At 39.7% G+C, this 17,734-nt stretch overlaps 1 protein-coding gene across 3 annotated transcripts in view; it reads left to right on the forward strand.

Moving 5' to 3' along the window:
• The first annotated feature begins 21 nt into the window (after nt 1–21).
• Nucleotides 22–17,734, forward strand: part of zc3h11a (zinc finger CCCH-type containing 11A) — a 28,632-nt gene continuing 10,919 nt past the window's right edge. For 2 of the 3 annotated variants that reach the window (XM_088309014.1, XM_088309016.1), the window contains exons 1-8: nt 22–120; nt 1,475–1,548; nt 10,338–10,478; nt 10,562–10,681; nt 11,402–11,525; nt 11,609–11,791; nt 15,405–15,458; nt 15,548–15,718. In XM_088309014.1, the coding sequence (XP_088165140.1) occupies nt 10,425–10,478; nt 10,562–10,681; nt 11,402–11,525; nt 11,609–11,791; nt 15,405–15,458; nt 15,548–15,718 (706 nt within the window). In that variant the 5' untranslated portion in view covers nt 22–120; nt 1,475–1,548; nt 10,338–10,424. Of the gene's footprint in view, nt 121–1,463; nt 1,549–10,337; nt 10,479–10,561; nt 10,682–11,401; nt 11,526–11,608; nt 11,792–15,404; nt 15,459–15,547; nt 15,719–17,734 lie in introns of all 3 variants that reach the window. The other variant, XM_088309015.1, reaches the window with a different exon arrangement.

Raw genomic sequence — 17,734 nt, forward strand, 5'->3', positions numbered from 1 at the left:
AACTTTATTAAAAAAACAAAAGCAAAACACTGTAGCCGCCATTTTGCCTGTAGCCGAACGCGGCAGCTAAGGATTGTACTACAATACTTCAATCTCAAACCATTTTTATTCAAGAAACTGGTAATTCTCGCTATTTCTACGTTCTATAAATGACAGTTGTATATATTTTACCTCTTATAGTGGGTGTTGGGTGGTGTAATTATTTTTGTAATTACAGTTCATGTAAGCGTGGCTAGAAATGTGTAAGTAGGCCTCTGTTTCCTTGCACGAGCAAAGCCAGATTTGACAACGCTAAAGTTGAAAGAATTTATTAAGTTATTGATAGTGTCTAACTAGAAATAATTTCTTAAACTTTTTGTTTGTATTTAATTGGCCTTCATCGAACCTTCGTGTAATAGCAGTGACTTTTCAACAGCGCCAGGTTTAGTCGTTTTTACGAGCTTTATTTTGTTTTTTAATTGTTTTTACAACATACACGTCGTGGCCGTTAAAGTTGCCATCTGGATTTATCAAAACAAGTAGGTTAGAATCTTCCTATGGTTAATTGTGGTCGGTGTTACTGTATTTTAGTTGTTTCTCCGTTTCTGAACTGCATTATAGGAGGCTCATTGTCAATCCTGGGACATACTATCTTTCCATATTTTACAAATGTCAAATTATGAGTCTGCGTCAAAGAAAGTGAACAAGAAGATTGTTGAAAGAATACATTTTGGTTAGTAATGGATGAGTGAAAGTCTGAACATTGGAGGTGGTAAGTGTTCATCATGAATCGTGGATTGACAAGAATCATGAAGAATTGTGACTTGAGGCCACGTAATTTTTTGGAGGAATCAAATTGTATAAAAATAATACCGATAAATAATAATAATTTGACAAGTAATTTGTCTAAATTGTACCGTATATGACAGTATGCGATCAAAGTGGCTTTCTGGAGCCTGTATTGAAAAATACCTATGCATGCCAAAAAAAAAGTATTTTTTCATTATGATGTATCCATATATTTTAAAAGTGTGCAATAATAACCCCTTCAGTCCTGTGGGGAGTGTTTTTGATTGATTTCTTTAGGTTTAAATCCATCCTTTGGCCCTTTGCGGTGACCCTTGGAAATGGAAAACCTTCCTTTGAGAATACATGAGCAGAAGACCTTTTTCCTTTCAACATTTCGATAATACCTGGCCATTTCCCCTTATTTCATCACGCAAATGTTTCCATGTGTGCAAAATTTCATCCGGCCCAAGAGGAGTCTGCACTTCTGCCCTTTTTGCAACAAGCATTTTTCTATCATTCCCCCCTAATTTACAACTTTTTTTATTCATGTTCCACAAATTATTTAAAAAACACAATCTTTCAAAGAAAAAAAATAATGAAAAGGACTTGAAGCCACCATCAGTGTTGTTAAGCAGTCTGCAACAGATGTGCCCTGGGCGACCCACCCCCCATTTTCTCTTATCTCATGGATCAAGTGTTCCTCCAGGACTTCATACTGAAACAAGGACACCACATCATCAACCTGCAAAAGGGGAGGAGACCGTCAAGTATCCACCTCAGGTAATTTGTATCAGATAAATGCAAGGCAAACAAACAGAAAAAAAAAACTATGTTGATTTTGCATATTATGTGTAGGGGTGTCCCGATCCGATACTGTGGCCTAGAGTAGGGCTGGGAGATATGACCTCAAATCAATATCACGATAAATTGAGGAATTTTACCTCGATAATGATAAATGCACAATAAATTCCCTCCCGTGGACCAAAATAGAAATAAATGCAGGAAATGCGTATTAACTGCTTTTTTATTGACCAACTGGTACACATTACTTTCAATGAAAAATAAAAGTACAAAAATAATTTGTATAAACATTCCAAATACCTTGCTTTGCATGACAATGTCACAAAGAAGAGGAGAAGAAGAGTACCTCTCGCAAAATCTTTTTCTGCAGATACATTGCGCCAAGATGCTGTAATGCCATGTGCAAAGGCCTAGATTTGTGTAAAGGTCTCTTGTAAACGTATATAAATAAACCCAATATAAATAATGCCATGTGCAAAGGAGTTCATGTGGCCTGTTAACGAAATGCTCAATAAAATGAAAAAAATGTCAATGCAAGCCAAATAAAAACGTGTGCATCATCAGGAAAATGTGCCGTCTTGAGTACTCTGGTGCGCAGTCACCACTTGTCCTCTATGTAATGCGCAGTCAGGCTCAAACCGGGATCCATGTTGCGCCTCGACCACAAGTCGGATGTGGATGCAAAATGCTTGCAGGGTTCGCGGTTAACCGCTTCCCGATTGCCCGGGGCAAGTGAAATTTGGCCACGGGCAAGGTAAAATTATGGGCAACTTGCCCGAACGGGCAAGCATTTTTTAAAGCAGCCAAATATCTTTAATTTCGACGAAAACTGTGGTGTGATCTGTTTGTATGCGCTGCATGGTGATGGTTTAACCCAGACACCTCCTTATGTTGTGGTATGGTCCATTGGCCTTATCGGGGGCAATGGGCGGGCGCTCTGGGGATCAGTTAGTTCAGTGAATGTCAAGTTAAAGTGGACGTCAATAAATCCCGCAGTATTGGAACTCGCTGTAGTAGCATCCTCATTTGAAGTTTGAAAAACACAACAAAAACCTACAATATTTCGGCCGAAAATTGACAGCCGGAAGTTTTCTTACCTTCTGCGCATGTTTACAAGTGGCGACGAGTTCGTTCAAATCCGAACATTTCGGATTCCTCTGACATGACTAAAATAGTTCGAATATTTTTAAGTAGACAATTCAGTTGTGAGTAAGGAAGGGAGTAATATTTGATTATTGGCTGTTAATTCATTAGCTCCATGATGTGACCTGACATAGTGTCAGTGACTGTGTTCTGTTTATGCTATGAAACTTATTTCCCACACTCATAATTTACTCATGTGATTCCTCAGTTAATACGCTCTCTTGGACTTAAAATTGATCATCTGGATTGCTGTAATATCATTTTCCCAATTTAACATGCAGATTTGTTAATTATTAAAACTACAATTAACATTTTCAATAACTGCACAGGATGATACATTTGCTCTTGTGAGTAGGGTTTCATGGTTGATAATGAAAACAAGATTAATTTATGCTTATCAGATTATATGTTTATTTACATTTGTGGCGCACATTTTACAACCATAAACATTTTATTCTTAGAGAAAAAAAATTGTCACTTGTCACTTGCCCAAGTAATTTGGCCACTCGGGCAAGGCAAATTTTAGTGGCACTTGCCCTATGGGCAAGCAGTTTTTAAAGTTAACCGCGAACCCTGGCTTGACATGTCTAAGTTCCCGTCCTGATGTTGTCCATATTGGGAATTACGGTTTGAGAAAAATATTTTTGTACCTCTTGTTGGTTGCTTTCATGAGGCGTTTAAATCCCGTGCGCTCCACTGTTGCTAGTTGAGCTATATCTTTAGCTATGTGCTAGGCTATCGCGTCCACCTCTGAGACGTTCTCTCTTATGATGTCGCCTCAGTTATCGGCTGTTGTTACTTGTCGAACCTTGCTTCTCTTTTTGAGCTTTTAGCTCAACTTCCAAGTCAAAAGCATGGTTGTGTTGTAGGTGGTGAAAAAGAAAAGCTTGGACGAGCTATTTTGGGTGCTTACGACGCACTTTGTAGTTCGTGTTCTTTTGCTCAAACATCGTCTTTATGGAACCCAAAACAATTCCAAACGACAGATGTCGAATTTCTTTTCGGGACAAGCGTAACAGGAACAACTTCAACTAACGTTACTTTGTCTTCAGCCGTGTCATCCGCTTCTTGATTTGAATCGCCGGCTACGTCCGCGTCGTCAGTTTTCCTTCTTGTTCAGCTGGGTAGAATCACGTGACTACACGCTGTAGCCGTCTTAAAGGGGAATGAACATAGCCGCAGACAGAAAAAGACATTTCTCTTCTTTTCTTTTTTTTTAAACACAGAATTTAGCGACATGGGCAAAATGATGTCGGTTATTGTAATAAATCTCGGTAACGGTAAATTTTCAGTTTATCGCCCAGCCTTAGCCTAGAGTAATTCCGATTTTGTCCGATACGGTATGAGCAGGAATGATACATGCTGTAATTTCTTTTTTTCGTAAGAACTGTTTGAAGAGACCTGATCAAGTTATACTATTAAACCGGATAACAACAGTCAGCAATGGTAGTTATGAGAATATATGACCCATTTATTCCAAGCATGGGGTGCATCTGACTATTAAATGGATACACACATACATAGACACTAGTTACCTGTTAACAAATGCCGTGAGTAAGGATGTAACGATTCACTCAAGCCCCGATTCGATTTTCATTTCCCAATTTCGTTTTTATTTTTTTAAATTGCTGCCACGCTTGTCTCTGTGCGCTCATATGATGTTGCAGCGATCCACAAACGAAATACGTATTGATTGATGTTTAGTGCAAGCGTCTAAATGTTTCATGCGTTTTGAATGGAACCAAAAATTATACACTATTCAGAGTTTCACTATTATTATGAAACTACCTACGAATACTAAAAGAAATTCTTATTAACACATTTCACGTTTCTTGAGCACCAATATGTTTTTTCTTCATCTAGAAGGAACTGAAATCATATGAATACAATTGAGGAAATGCAGGTGCCAAAGAAAACTAAAATCATCACTTTTTTTTATTTTGTTTTTATCTAACCTGAATACAAAATGTTTTGTTTTCCTTATGTAGTATGCATAATATCATTTGCACATTCAAAACGTGGTATGTGTCTAAAAAATAAGACAAAGGGAGTGAGAGAGAAATCTCGAGCGTGATGCATATCATAAAACTCTGAAATAACAATGCTCACCAAAACACAATTGTAAAACCATTTTTTTCCAATATTTTTTAGCACTGCAAATTAGTATATTCTAACGACCTAGGTATGTTATGTTTTTATTGTTGGGTGTTGCCATCAATTGCTTGTGGCAAATGCGTCATGTTGTACTTTGGGTCGTGAAATTTCCGGCTTCATAAACGCAACACGCGGTGCATGTTCGCAAGTTAGCAGTTGTGTTCTTGCTATTCCAATGTCAATCATGCGTCAATAAAACCCCTGTTTTGTTTTTTAATACATGTGAGTTTGCTGACTAATGCCGCCACAGCCGACGCTACATTATGTTAGCGTACTACAACAGGACGTTGCGTGTGGCATTCCATCAGACACACACGGTAGCCTGTGCATGTTAACTACAGCTGGCTATGTCAAAAATTATGTTATTGTAAATTAAAGTGGGCGTCAGCCGCAACGTTTTTCCTTTATAAATGCTCGTTTATCACTGCTGTGTTGCTATGAAAGGGAAGTTTACATCGTATTAAGTAGTGATGGTGTGCAGTTTGTTGACAGCACAGACATGAGACAACGGCGTTGCGAATCGATTCTTTTATTTTTTTTATAGTGATATTTGGAGCAGATTATATCAGTATTAAATTGATTTTCGATTAATCTTTACATCCCTAGTAATGTACCTTATTTTCACGAGCATAGGTTGCACCATATTAAAGGACACAGTCTCGGTTGCGTGTGTTATTTCTGTATTAAGGGCAGACCACATTTTTCGGCACAGGTATGACAAGTCATGCTCCTGCGCTGAAACAATAGCTAGCGTACATGCTAGCATATGTTTGAATTAAAACTGCTTTTAAAGGGCAAAACTGAGTTCCTCACATGTCTGTAGGAGTCCGGCAGGTGCAAACTCAACCAGCAGTGAGTCAGACATATGAACTGTATGTGAACACACACTGTCGTGGATGGATCTCATGAATCACCACACTCCTTACAGTCAGGGTCATGTCATGTTATTATCCACGCCACTTATACTGTACAGCAGAGGTATTCAATTAAAAGTCACAGAGGTCCACGACTAAAATTTCTTCCAATTAAAAGGTCCGAACCAAAGTCCAACTTCCCTTAATGTTTAGCCTACGTTCACATTTTTATATAGTTTCAATATTTAGTCATTTTCAACAGAGCGCACTTATATACTAAATATTTAGCAATGTTCCCATTAAACACCTTTGCCAGTCAAACAAATATAAGGCGTTTATTTCACATTCAAGAAAATGTGGCTCCAGGAACCCAAGTTTGCCACTTCCAGAAAAAAACAGGAAAATATCTCCTGCAGAAATATATGCTAAGTGCTAAGCATTGAGTTCACATCTTTTACCTTTTTTTCTTAAAAAGAGCTATCAGCCTCAATAAAACCGAAAGCCTAATTATCCAAGTAAAACCGGTCAACATGTTCAGTACACAATCAATAAAAATGGCTGTCCTCATGAAAAACTAATTCAAAATGAGCTTTGACACCACCTTTCCTTTGAATATTTTTTTAACTTCTCTTAATGAGAAAAATGAGTTTGTGACTGCCCTGCCAGTGACTTAAATCTGGGTTGGAACGGAGTCAGGGCCATTGGCATTTGGTACATTATTTCACACATCTGGGCTTTGTGTTTTCCTTTAAATAATATTCGTGCAACCGTATTTAAGCACTCCTTCACAACTTCCCCATCACTGAATGTTTTTTTATGTTTCTCCAAAATCCATGATACTTTTAGTGAACATTGGTTTGCATGCCGCTGGGCTGTAAACGAAAATGTAAAAATCTGTTATACTGCAGTCGAAGTTCGATGTCTTTGCGTGCGCTCACCTCAAACTTCTGCGGATAACTTTGCAAAAAAGGGCGGTGCTTTGTTTCGTAGTGGCGCTTCTCAATGTTGCAACGTTTTCGGAGCATATGTTGCACTCTGGTTTTGAATCGGCTGCAGCCAGAACAAAACAACATTTCTCCATCCATTCATTTAAAACAACACGCATCGACCTTGCTAACTTTTTAGCAAGGCATACTGTCAGCAGCACTCTCTTCCGGTCTGCTGCGCAATTGGCAGTGGATCGTAAACAAAAGATTTGATTGGCTCAAATCAGTGACGCCTTTTCCGTATTAACTCGAATTGCAGCGCCAAGGTTTGCGAATGCGCCCTGAAAAAAATTCATCATAGATTGGTCATGGGTCCGGTCCGAACCATCGCGGTCCGCTATTTGGTGATGCCTGCTGTGCAGTGTCGCGGGAGGGTGCTGGAGCTTATCCCAGCTGACGACAGGCGAGAGGCGCTTCAGTCAGGGATTTAAATCAAAATCAAACCGATCACCCGACATCTACTGAACAGCATACTTGCAAACAATAAAACAACCTAAACAAGTAACAAAGAATTATAATCAACACAAAACCTCTATCTCTCATGCCATTCATATCCCAACAAGAAATAAAATTAACACACAACATGTTTCAAGTGCTGCAAAGCATTCTGGGAGTCCTTCAGCTTCAGCCAATCAGATGGCTGGTTAGAGAGATGTCGTGCGTGGTGTGCTTTGGGCAGCGCTTTTTTGTTTGTAGTGTAAAGGTTCATTTTACCTGTGATGTTTCTTGCTTGCAATAACATTTATGATGACAGTCTTCGACATTGTGGACAACTGCCCTTTTATCCATCTGTCTGCCACACGTAAATACTGCTCTGTTGTCCACTCAAACCGTGACCAACAGGTAGGGCTGGGCGGTAAACCGAATATTTACCGTTCCCGAAATGTAATACAATGACCGACATCATTTTGCCCATGTCGGTAAATTCGCTGTTTAAAAAAAAAAAAAAAAAAAGAAGTGTTTTCTGTCTGCGGCTATGTTGATGTCCCTTAAGCTACAGCGGCTGGAGTCACGAGACTCCACCCAGCTGAACAAAAAAAAAAAAAAAAAAACAGACGACGTGGTCGTAGCTGGCAATTCAAATCAAGAAGCCGCTGTCACGGCTGAAGACGAAGTAGCGTTAGTTGAAGTTGTTCCTGTTGCGCTTGTCCCGAAAAGAAATTCGACATCTGTCGTTTGGAAATGTTTTCGGTTCCATAAAGACGATGTTTGTAAACACAAACTGCAAAGTGCGTCGTAAGCACCCAAAACAGCGCATCCAACCTTTTATTTTTCACCACCTACAACACAACCATGCTGTGCTGGAAGTTCAAAGGGAGAAACAAGGTTCGACCAGGGACAACAGCCCATAACGGAGGCGACACCATACGAGAGAACGTCTAAGAGGTGAACGCGATAGCCTAGCACATAGCTAAAGATAGAACTCCTCTAGTTACAGTGGAGCGCACGGGATTGAAACGCCTCATGAAAGTAGCCGACAAGAGGTACGCAAATATTTGTCGCAAACCGTACTTCCCGATATGGACAACATCGGGACGGGAGCTTAGACATGTCAGGCATTTTGCATCCACATCCGACTTGTGGTTGAGTCACAACATGGATCCCTGTATGAGCCTGACTGTGCACTACATAGACGGCAAATGGCGACTGCGCACCAGAGTACTCGAGACGGCACATTTTCCCGATGATGCACACTTGTTTATGTGCATTGACTTTTTTCCCATTTTATTTAGCATTTTATTTGCCGACCACACTAGCTCCTTTGCACATGGCATTATTTATATTGTTAACAAGAGACCTTCACAAATCTAGGCCTTTGCACATGGCATTACGGCACCTTGGCGCAATCTATTTGCAGAAAAGATTTTGGGAGAGGTGCTCCTTTTCTCCTGTTCTTTGTGACATTGATCAAGTCATGCAACGCAAGCTATTTGGAATGTTTATACAAATGATTTTTGTACTTTTATTTTTCATTGAAAGTAACGTGTACCAGTTGGTCACTAAAAAACAGTTAATATGCATTTCCTGCATTTATTTTGATTTTGGTCTACGGGCGGAAATTTATCGTGCATTTATCGCTATAGAGGTAAAATTGTTTAATTTATTGCGATATTGATTTTTGGTCATATCTCCCAGCCCTACCAACAGGAGTGTGTTCACACAATGTATTTCTCTCAGTCAATTCTGCTGCGCTTGATTGTCTCAGTCTTTACCTACCTAACATGTGCTGTGAAATGTCCCCAGCTGGTCCGATGGGTTGCTCAAGAGAGCAACTCTTGTGCATATCTAAGGCTCTCAATCCATAGACAAAGCGCTTTGCTTTATAGGGCACCCGTCTTTTTTGGAGGAGATTTGGGACTTTAAAGTGCGCCTTATCGTAATTAAAGTGTAGTAATGTTAATGTAACTTGAATGCATGTAATTCAAAATCAGAACGCCTTTTATTGTCGTCATTGTACTCAATGGACAATGAGATTGGAGCGCTCCACTCTCCAGTGCAATATAAAAAAATAATTTAATTAAATATATTAATTTAATTCATTAAAGATTAAATAATTAATTAATAAATAAATATTACAATAAATAAAACACATTATATTAGGATAGTTGTGTGAGAGCGTTCAGCATGGCGATGACTTAGGATTGCTCCAATACCAGATATGCTGAAAGAAATTAATACAACAAAAACAAATCAATGTGATGCTTATTTTTTATATACATCTCAGTTTTCTGAACTGGTTTAAAATGCATGGTTTTGGAATGTTATAGGAAGCCTGAGCACCCCCAATTCAAATCCAAAGCACAAGAAATGTTAGGGAGACATACCTACCACTTTTGCACCACACAGCATAGACAGACAGACAGTTCACTGGATAGATAACTTCATCTGGTGAGGCAAAGTAGATTTGGTAGTTTCATAAAGCTTTTCAAACCTTTCCACATCCACATGACCAGTTTGTAAACGTGTAAAAGGTAGATGAGAGAGGTTCGTTTCATACACACCCTGAAGGTGTAAATGCAGTTTAAAGGAAACGACACGGCCAATCATCCTCCTCGCTTCTTCATCCGGCCCCTCAGGCGGCCAGCTGCCTGAAGCCTTCAACGTGGAGGTGGGCCCACGATCGTCGTGCTGGCTGACCACTGAGGCGAGCCTGCACTACGAATCTCATTCAAGTGAATGATAGCAGTGCATGCATGTGTGATTTACAGTTTATAGTTCAGAAAATACGCTAAATAAATCTCAATTTATTTATTTTTTCTCTCTCTCTTGCGTGTGTTCTGTTTTAATTACCAAAGTTGTTGCTGTGTTAAAAGGCATTGTTTTAAGAATCTGTTTAAGTCCTTTATGTGCATTCACAGTATACCGGACATTTTCGATGTAGTCCGAAAAAATCCAATCCAATCGTACCGGGACACCCCTAATTATGTGGTTAACATATTCCTGTTTAGTAATAGGGATGTAACGTTGATAACGCAATATTACATTTGCCACTATATCGTTATAATTATCACATTGTGATGCTTCCTTGTGATAATATCCCTATCATGACGTTTGGATATCATTACATCCCTATTTTGAAGACATCTGTTTTGAAAATTTCTAAGTGTACAATTAACTTATGTGTTTTCAGGGAATCCTGTTGGTTTGGAAGAAGCAGCTGCTGAGTTCAAAGGTCATTGCCAGATTGGTGCCAATCTAAATTTAAACCAGCCTCATAATGACTAACAATGGAGATGACTGCTATTTCTTTTACTATTCTACCTGCACTAAAGTAAGCAATATTGGTGTATAATGTTCAGGTATTCTGATATTAATAAATTGAAGTCACATATTGTATCTTATTTATCCTACAAGGGAGACAGCTGCCCTTTCAGGCACTGTGAAGCAGCGATGGGCAATGAGACTGTCTGCAATCTCTGGCAGGAGGGCCGTTGCTTCCGAAATGTCTGCAAGTTTCGCCACATGGAGATCACAGTAAGAAGCATTTTAAAACAATTAAATTAAATAAGCGGTGACAATTACATAGAAACGGTGGACGACTGGTTAGCACGATGGCCTCACAGTGCAGAACTCGTGGGTTGGATTCCGGCTCCGGCCTTCCTGTGTGGAGTTTGCATGTTCTCCCTGTGTAGGTTTCCTCCGGGTACTCTGGTTTTCTCCCACTTTCCAAAAACATGTATAGCAGGTTGATTGGACACTCTAAACTGCCCCTAGCTATGAGTGTGAGCGCGGATGGTTGTTTGTCTCTGTGTGCCCTGCGATTGGCTGGCAACCAGTTCAGAGTGTACCCCGCCTACTGCCCGAAGATAGTTGGGATAGGCTCCAGCACCCCTGCGACCCTTGTGAGGAGAAGCGGTACAGATAATGGATGGATGGACTACATAGAGAGATTGTTCAACTTTTAGATGTTGTACAATGGACAAACAACTGTACCATATCATACTGAGAGTTGATTTAACCACCTTATTTAGCCCCATGAGGGTCTAAATATTAGTAACACATGTCTGCCAAGTGTTAAGGCATTCTTCACTGGGCAGCAAAGGTTTGCAAGAGAGTACTGGGCCATATGGGGAAAAAAATCTCAAGATTTTGAGTAGTTTATATCAAAACGTTACATCCCTTTTATATATGACCTACTGACTTTGCCATATTCTCATTATTATTTCACGTTGTTTAACTTTTACGTCAATACAGAAAAAACGGAAGGAAATACCATGTTATTGGGAGACTCATCCAGCCGGCTGCCAGAAACCACACTGTGCCTTTTTCCATGAAAAGCCACGTTATGTTGATGGCCTTCTTATCCCACCTGACATCAGTGAGTGTATTCCCACATAATTTTACATGAGCGAGTTAAAGAGGATTTCAACTTCAGCCATAAAATTCACCAAAAATTCTTAGGTCAAAGTGACAATGAAGAACAGCAGCATGAAGAGCCACCCCCACTGCCAGCCACTCCTCTCCCCACTGCAGCCAATCCCCAGCTGAGAGGAGTCATTAAGACAGAAAGCCAGGAACCAGTCCCAAGCCCTACCCATCCACCTGTGGTGATTAATCCAGCAGATGATGATGAGGACGAAGACGGTGAGTTTCCTGTTTTTTGGAGTGTGTTTCCGTGTAGTTTGATTTCATAGCTACAGTCCTGTCCAAAAGTATTGGAACAGATGGGTCAATTCTTTTGTTTTTGTTGTATTCTGAATGCATTTGGGTTTCAGTTCAAAAGTTGAATTTGACACAAAAGTTCAGAAGTGCAACTTTCATGGTATTTACATCTAGATGTGTTACACCACTAAGGACAAAGCACCTTTATTTTGAAGCCACCCCATACGTTATTAAAGGAACGCTTCATTTAAGTTAACATTGGCACTTATATAATAGGTTTGCATGTAAAAATGACATCAGTACTAAAATATTTTTTTATTTATAAGTTTTTTTTTCAGGCACAGAGCATATTGAATGTGTAGATGCGATTTATACATACTAGAAAAGCAAAACAAAACACTTTGCATTAAGATTAAATTAAAACAAAATTAAAAATCAATTTAAGTGCTTATTTTACTTTTCTTTAGCACAGTGGATTTCCCCAATTTAATTCATGATCTCAGTCCTTTGTACATTAAAAAAAAATGGATCGTTACCCAAGAAAAGTGGAAGTATCTCTCATTGGGGTTATAGGTACCGTATTTTTAAGCCAAAAGACATGCTGCATCAAAGGGTGCAACATCAGTTGAGGGTGCTATTTTATGCATATACTAGGCGCGCCGCACTACAAGGCGCAACTCAGCTGCTCGCGCTAGCTCAGCTGCTCGCGCTAGCTCAGCTGCTCGCGCTAGCTCAGCTGCTCGCGCTAGCTCAGCTACTCGCGCTAGCTGATGTCAGCTCACCAGGACTCAATCCCCTCAGGGATCGCTCCCAGAGGTATCACCCCATTTCAATGACAGATGTCCTGAAACTATTAGGAATCACTGTCAATAACACTGACTCTAACCAATAAAAGGTGTCATGGCAATAGTCTACTAGACAACGTCAGGGGAGGGACTTCACTGGTCACCACACTCCTTAGAGTCACGGTTTCAAATCAAAACCAAAAAAAAAAAACTCATCATACAAGCAAACAATGAAACAAAGAAATAAGATTAACATGTATCTCTCATGCCATCTATATACCCAAAAGAAATAAAAATAACACAAAAAGATTATAGCAATGGCTTCTTGGGAGCCACTCAGCCTTAGCCAATTACAGCAATGGCTTCTTGGGGCCACTCAGACTCAGCCAATCACATGGCTGTTTAGAGAGATGTGCATGGCTGTTTAGAGAGATGTGCTGTTGTGCTTTGAGCTTTTTGCAGTCTGTTGTCTAAACCTGGGACGTTTCTTGCATGCAATAACATAAATGATAAGACAGACTACAACATTGTGCACAGCTGCCCTTTTGTCCAGCTTTCTCCTACACCATCACCCAAACACCATAGTCACATAATGTATAAGTCACGGTCAATTAGAAGCATAGATGACTCAGACTTTGACCAGCAGGGTGTGCTAACATGCACTTTGTACAGCCCAATGAGTAAAAGGGTTGATGGTGGAGAGTGATGCTCAGTCCATATAATGGGCGCGTCGCTTTACAAGGCGCTTCGCTTCGTTTGTTTTGGGGAAGAATAGGGACTTTAAAGAGCGCCCTATGGCCCGGAAAATACGGTAGTTTTATAGTAATAGTGCAACTCAGCATTAGGGGTGGGAAAAAAAATCTATATTGCAATAAATTGTTGCTCACTCTGTTGCAATAAATAATCTACAGCCTGGCGGCAATATCGATATTTCAAAACAACGCACATAATGGATTTACCTCGTCATCACCGTCCATATTTAATCTCTCCTGTCCTGTCTGTGGGGGCGCTAATGCCGCAAACGGTTCTAAAATTGCCAGGATCAGCGGCCGGTGAAGAGTGTGAAGAATTTACAATAGAAAAAGAACTAAGGCAAGAATGGCGGAAAACCCACAAAAACAAATCAAGTTTCAAGAGTTTCCACTCGAAAGTGTGGAGACACTTCGCTTTTTACGAGACCGGTGACGGAAGAACACTGGATAAAGAGTATGCAATCTGCAATAACTGCTTTGCGAAGGTAAAATATAACATCAACACTACGAGTCTGCAAAGCCACCTCGTTCGCTATCACGGTTACTACTGGCAGGTGATAAAAAAAGGCGAATCAAGACAGCCGACAATCACTACTGCTTTAAAGCAAAGTTTCCCTTTGGTGTGCTCTTACATCGGAGCATGTTGTAGTTAGTGTTCCTCAAGAAGAATATGCCTTGATGTTTCCACTGGGCGGGTTAACGTAAAGCACTTTAATGACAGTTGATACTGACATTTCAGGTTCAGAAAGCAGTGCAGTGTCTTGGTTTACATAAAATATTTTATTAATATTTGAGCACTTTAATTCGTCCAGCCGTAGCTACAGTGTTAAGACTCAGCGGCAGTGAGGTACTTTGCAAATGCACCTTTCTTTGTACTTTGTACACGTATTGGCATTGAAATTTTGTTTTTGATGTTTTCATTTTTATGGCCATTTTTTTATTTTTAGTCACACTGTTGAAGAGATTTCTAATGATATATTGAATATTGTAGACATTGTGTCTTGTGATATTATCGTTATCGTGGGCCACATATCGTCACAGTATCGAATTGTGAGTTACCCGTATCGTCCCACCCCTACTCAGCATAGTGTATTGTTTTTGGTTCCATTCAAAATGCACTAAACATTTACGTCATAGGTGTCAAACTCTGGCCCGGGGGTCAAATTTGGCCTACAGTGTAATTATAGTTGGCCTCCAAGGCTATACCAAATATATACTATACCATTTTACTTTCTATATGATAATAGTAACAAATAAAGTTGTATTATATTGTATTCAAAATGATAATAGTAACATTCAAAATGATAACAGTAATTCTTAAATCTAAACATTGTACCACTTATGATAAAAATTTTCAAGAAAAAAATCTGCATTTGTATAGTTTTTTAGAAAAATAAATGCTGGCCCACTTCTTTGTTCAAGTTATACTTTTCGGTATTTGAGTTTGACCCCCTGATTTACTTGCTTCTGCTAAAAATCAATGCATATTGCGTTTGTGGATGCCTGCAGCATTGTTTCATCCCTTATTGTAAACAATGAAAGTACAATGATTTCCAATGGAGAGTTTGTAAACAGTCCCTTGACTGACTCTGTAGTACCATGGAGAGAGCGGCGGGGGCACGGTCACTTATTTCCTAATTTCTCCGAAATGAATAGATAAAAAAAGAAAATGATAACTAATTTCATTTCCTGATTAAAATAAATATATAAACTGAGCTAGTTTGTGACAAATGGGCCCCTTCTCCTCCTATAAAAGTAACTTAAAATAAGTAATATTTAATATTTAGTGGCATAACCCTACTTACAGCAACTGCGCCAAGCCTGTGACCTACTGACTTTGCCTTGTTTTCAAATGCTTTTCCAGTCCTTGACTACAGCCTCTTTCGGTTCTTATATGTTTCTGGCGGTTCTCCATCCAGTCTCCTTGTCAGGAGTTGAAATGCATTCTCTATTGGGTGAAAGTCTGGTGATTGACTTGACCAGGCTAAGATCTTTCATTTCCCCCTCCTTTCCATTTGCCCTCTTATAACATGTGTATTTGTCCATTTGTGCTCCCAGACCAATTCTCAGAGGAAGGAGATGGCCCATCCCCAAGAAAAAGATGCAAGCCTGGTGAGTTCAGCGAGAGACAGAAATGAGAAAAATACTGACACTTTCTTCCGTGTTTATGGCTTCTAAATGAAAGTGGTGTTTCTTGACAGATGAATCACACAACTTTGGAGTGAGCACCCTTGAGGAGATCCTGCTGAGGAGGGCCCTAAAAGCGGGCATGAATCGAGCTAATCCTATGCAGAATGTTGATAGTTCTGTAAATGGCGAGAAAGAAAACATCATATCAGCTATCCGACGACCCTTAAATACATCTAATGAAGGTAAAAATATGTGATGTGCATCCCTCTAATAAAAGGCAATTTGATGCATTTCTGTATGGTTTGCTGTGGAACAATTCGGTTTAATTGGATGCATTCATCTTATAAATCTAAACTGATTTAAAACATTTTTTTGTTACACGCTTAGTAAACATGTTCACCATTCTTTGAGATTGAGTTGGAATTTCAGTGAGCTGGAACTCTATCCTCAGGAGTAGTACAAATGTGATATATTTTGGGTATAAGTTTAATCATTTACATGTTACATGCTTTTAATTTCCGTACGTGTTAATGTAGCATTTTAGATGTCACAATTCTTCTAACAAGTGTCTCATTCCATGTGCACAAGAACAGGGTTTAATATTTCATAAGAAATATTACATCATGAAATGCATTTTGGTAAAATTATAAAAAGCATTGGAACTCGGACTCACGTTCCAATTCTCCTGGAGTTGTTTATATTTTAATATTCCGGTTCCCAGTTCTGGTCCCTCGTTTCCAATGCAGCAGACCCAAAGAAGTGTCCGCCAGGCACCGATCAAAACTGCGTTTAACTTTGTTAAATTAGATGTTGGTACGGTCACTTCAGTTCGACACTTGCAATATTGTTCTATTGTGCAAAGGAGGTTGCACGACACAGAGTGGCTTGTTTTTGATGAGCTTTGATCAAGTCTCAGCCGACAGCGCGCTTAACTTCAGTGAAGTTAGTAAGTAATAAAATATCTTTCGTTGCAATTGGGGCAGATTACAACTAAGTGGTGGGTCAACTCAAATGTAAATCACCAGCTAACATTAGTGTACAGATGTATGGTGTGCTGTCAAAAAGGAAGAGCTTATCCTCAAAAGGTCCAACAAAAGACGATGGACATTTTGCTGCTTTTTTGGATCAGTCAACGCAACCCAGACACTTCCTGTTTTATACTTGCCGGTGTGTACCAATACGTCCCGCAACAGGTAAACACCAAGGTCACGCTACAAATACTTTTTGACTGACCAAGAAAACAAACTCAAACAATAACACAGAGATTCTCCTCTCATCATCCCGGTTGAATTAACTCCCATCAGGGACAGCAACATTCTGGACCTTTGCTATACCACACCAAAGGCTCATATCGCTCTACTATCCTTGCAGCTTTGGGTCTATCTCATGACTGTTGAATCCATTTAATTCCAGTCTAAAGGCACAAACTTGAATGTCAGAAGTCTGCAGAGGAAACATGTCTTTAAAACTTCAGCTGGCAGTTTGGACAAATATACACATCTGTATCTTTTGATTTTATGAAGAAGTGTCCCAACAAAAATGTGTTCAACAACAAGAAGCGGTGGTTCACTGCTAAACTCCAATAACGGTGAAAGACTAAGCATCATGCAACATCAACTCGAATCATCAGTCCTGGGGGAAGGATGTGTCCTCTATGTTGCTTTTCTCCCTCAACGCAAACAACTGCACTGCACTGCACTTTGCAGATGATGCAACGGTCAATCTGCATTTCAACAGGAAGTGCAGTGTATGGTCCTCTGGCGCGGCCAACATCCTGGAGCTGAACACACTCAAGACTGTAGTGATGATTTTGGACTTCACAAAACATCCTTCCTGTTCAACTGCCCGTTTAAATCGTCAAGATCTTTAAGTTTCTGAAAATTTGTCTTTCTGGACCTGAGGTGGGAGAGCATCATCAACTTCGTCCTGTAATAGAGCAAGCAGATTCTTCCTGCAGCTTCTGAGGAGGCTTGGCCTGTCACAAGAACTGTTTAGGCAGTTTTATACAGCAGTCATTCATCAGTTATTTGTTCATCGTTCAAAATCTAGTTTAGTGTTGTCACGAAGGACAAAATAGGACAGCCGAGAAGATCATCAGTAATCCACTACCCACTCTTGTGAAATTACAAACAAAGACAAGTGCAGGCAATATATTCTTTGACCCTGCACATTCTGGTCACCACTTTTTTCCAGCGCCTTCCCTTGGTTCTGGCTATCCAATTATGTATCATAAAACAAGCAAACATAGCAATATCTTC

Source organism: Idiotropiscis lumnitzeri, chromosome 11 (assembly GCF_059441095.1).
Source record: "Idiotropiscis lumnitzeri isolate Australia: NSW breed Sydney's pygmy pipehorse chromosome 11, RoL_Ilum_1.0, whole genome shotgun sequence".
NCBI lineage: Eukaryota > Metazoa > Chordata > Actinopteri > Syngnathiformes > Syngnathidae > Idiotropiscis > Idiotropiscis lumnitzeri.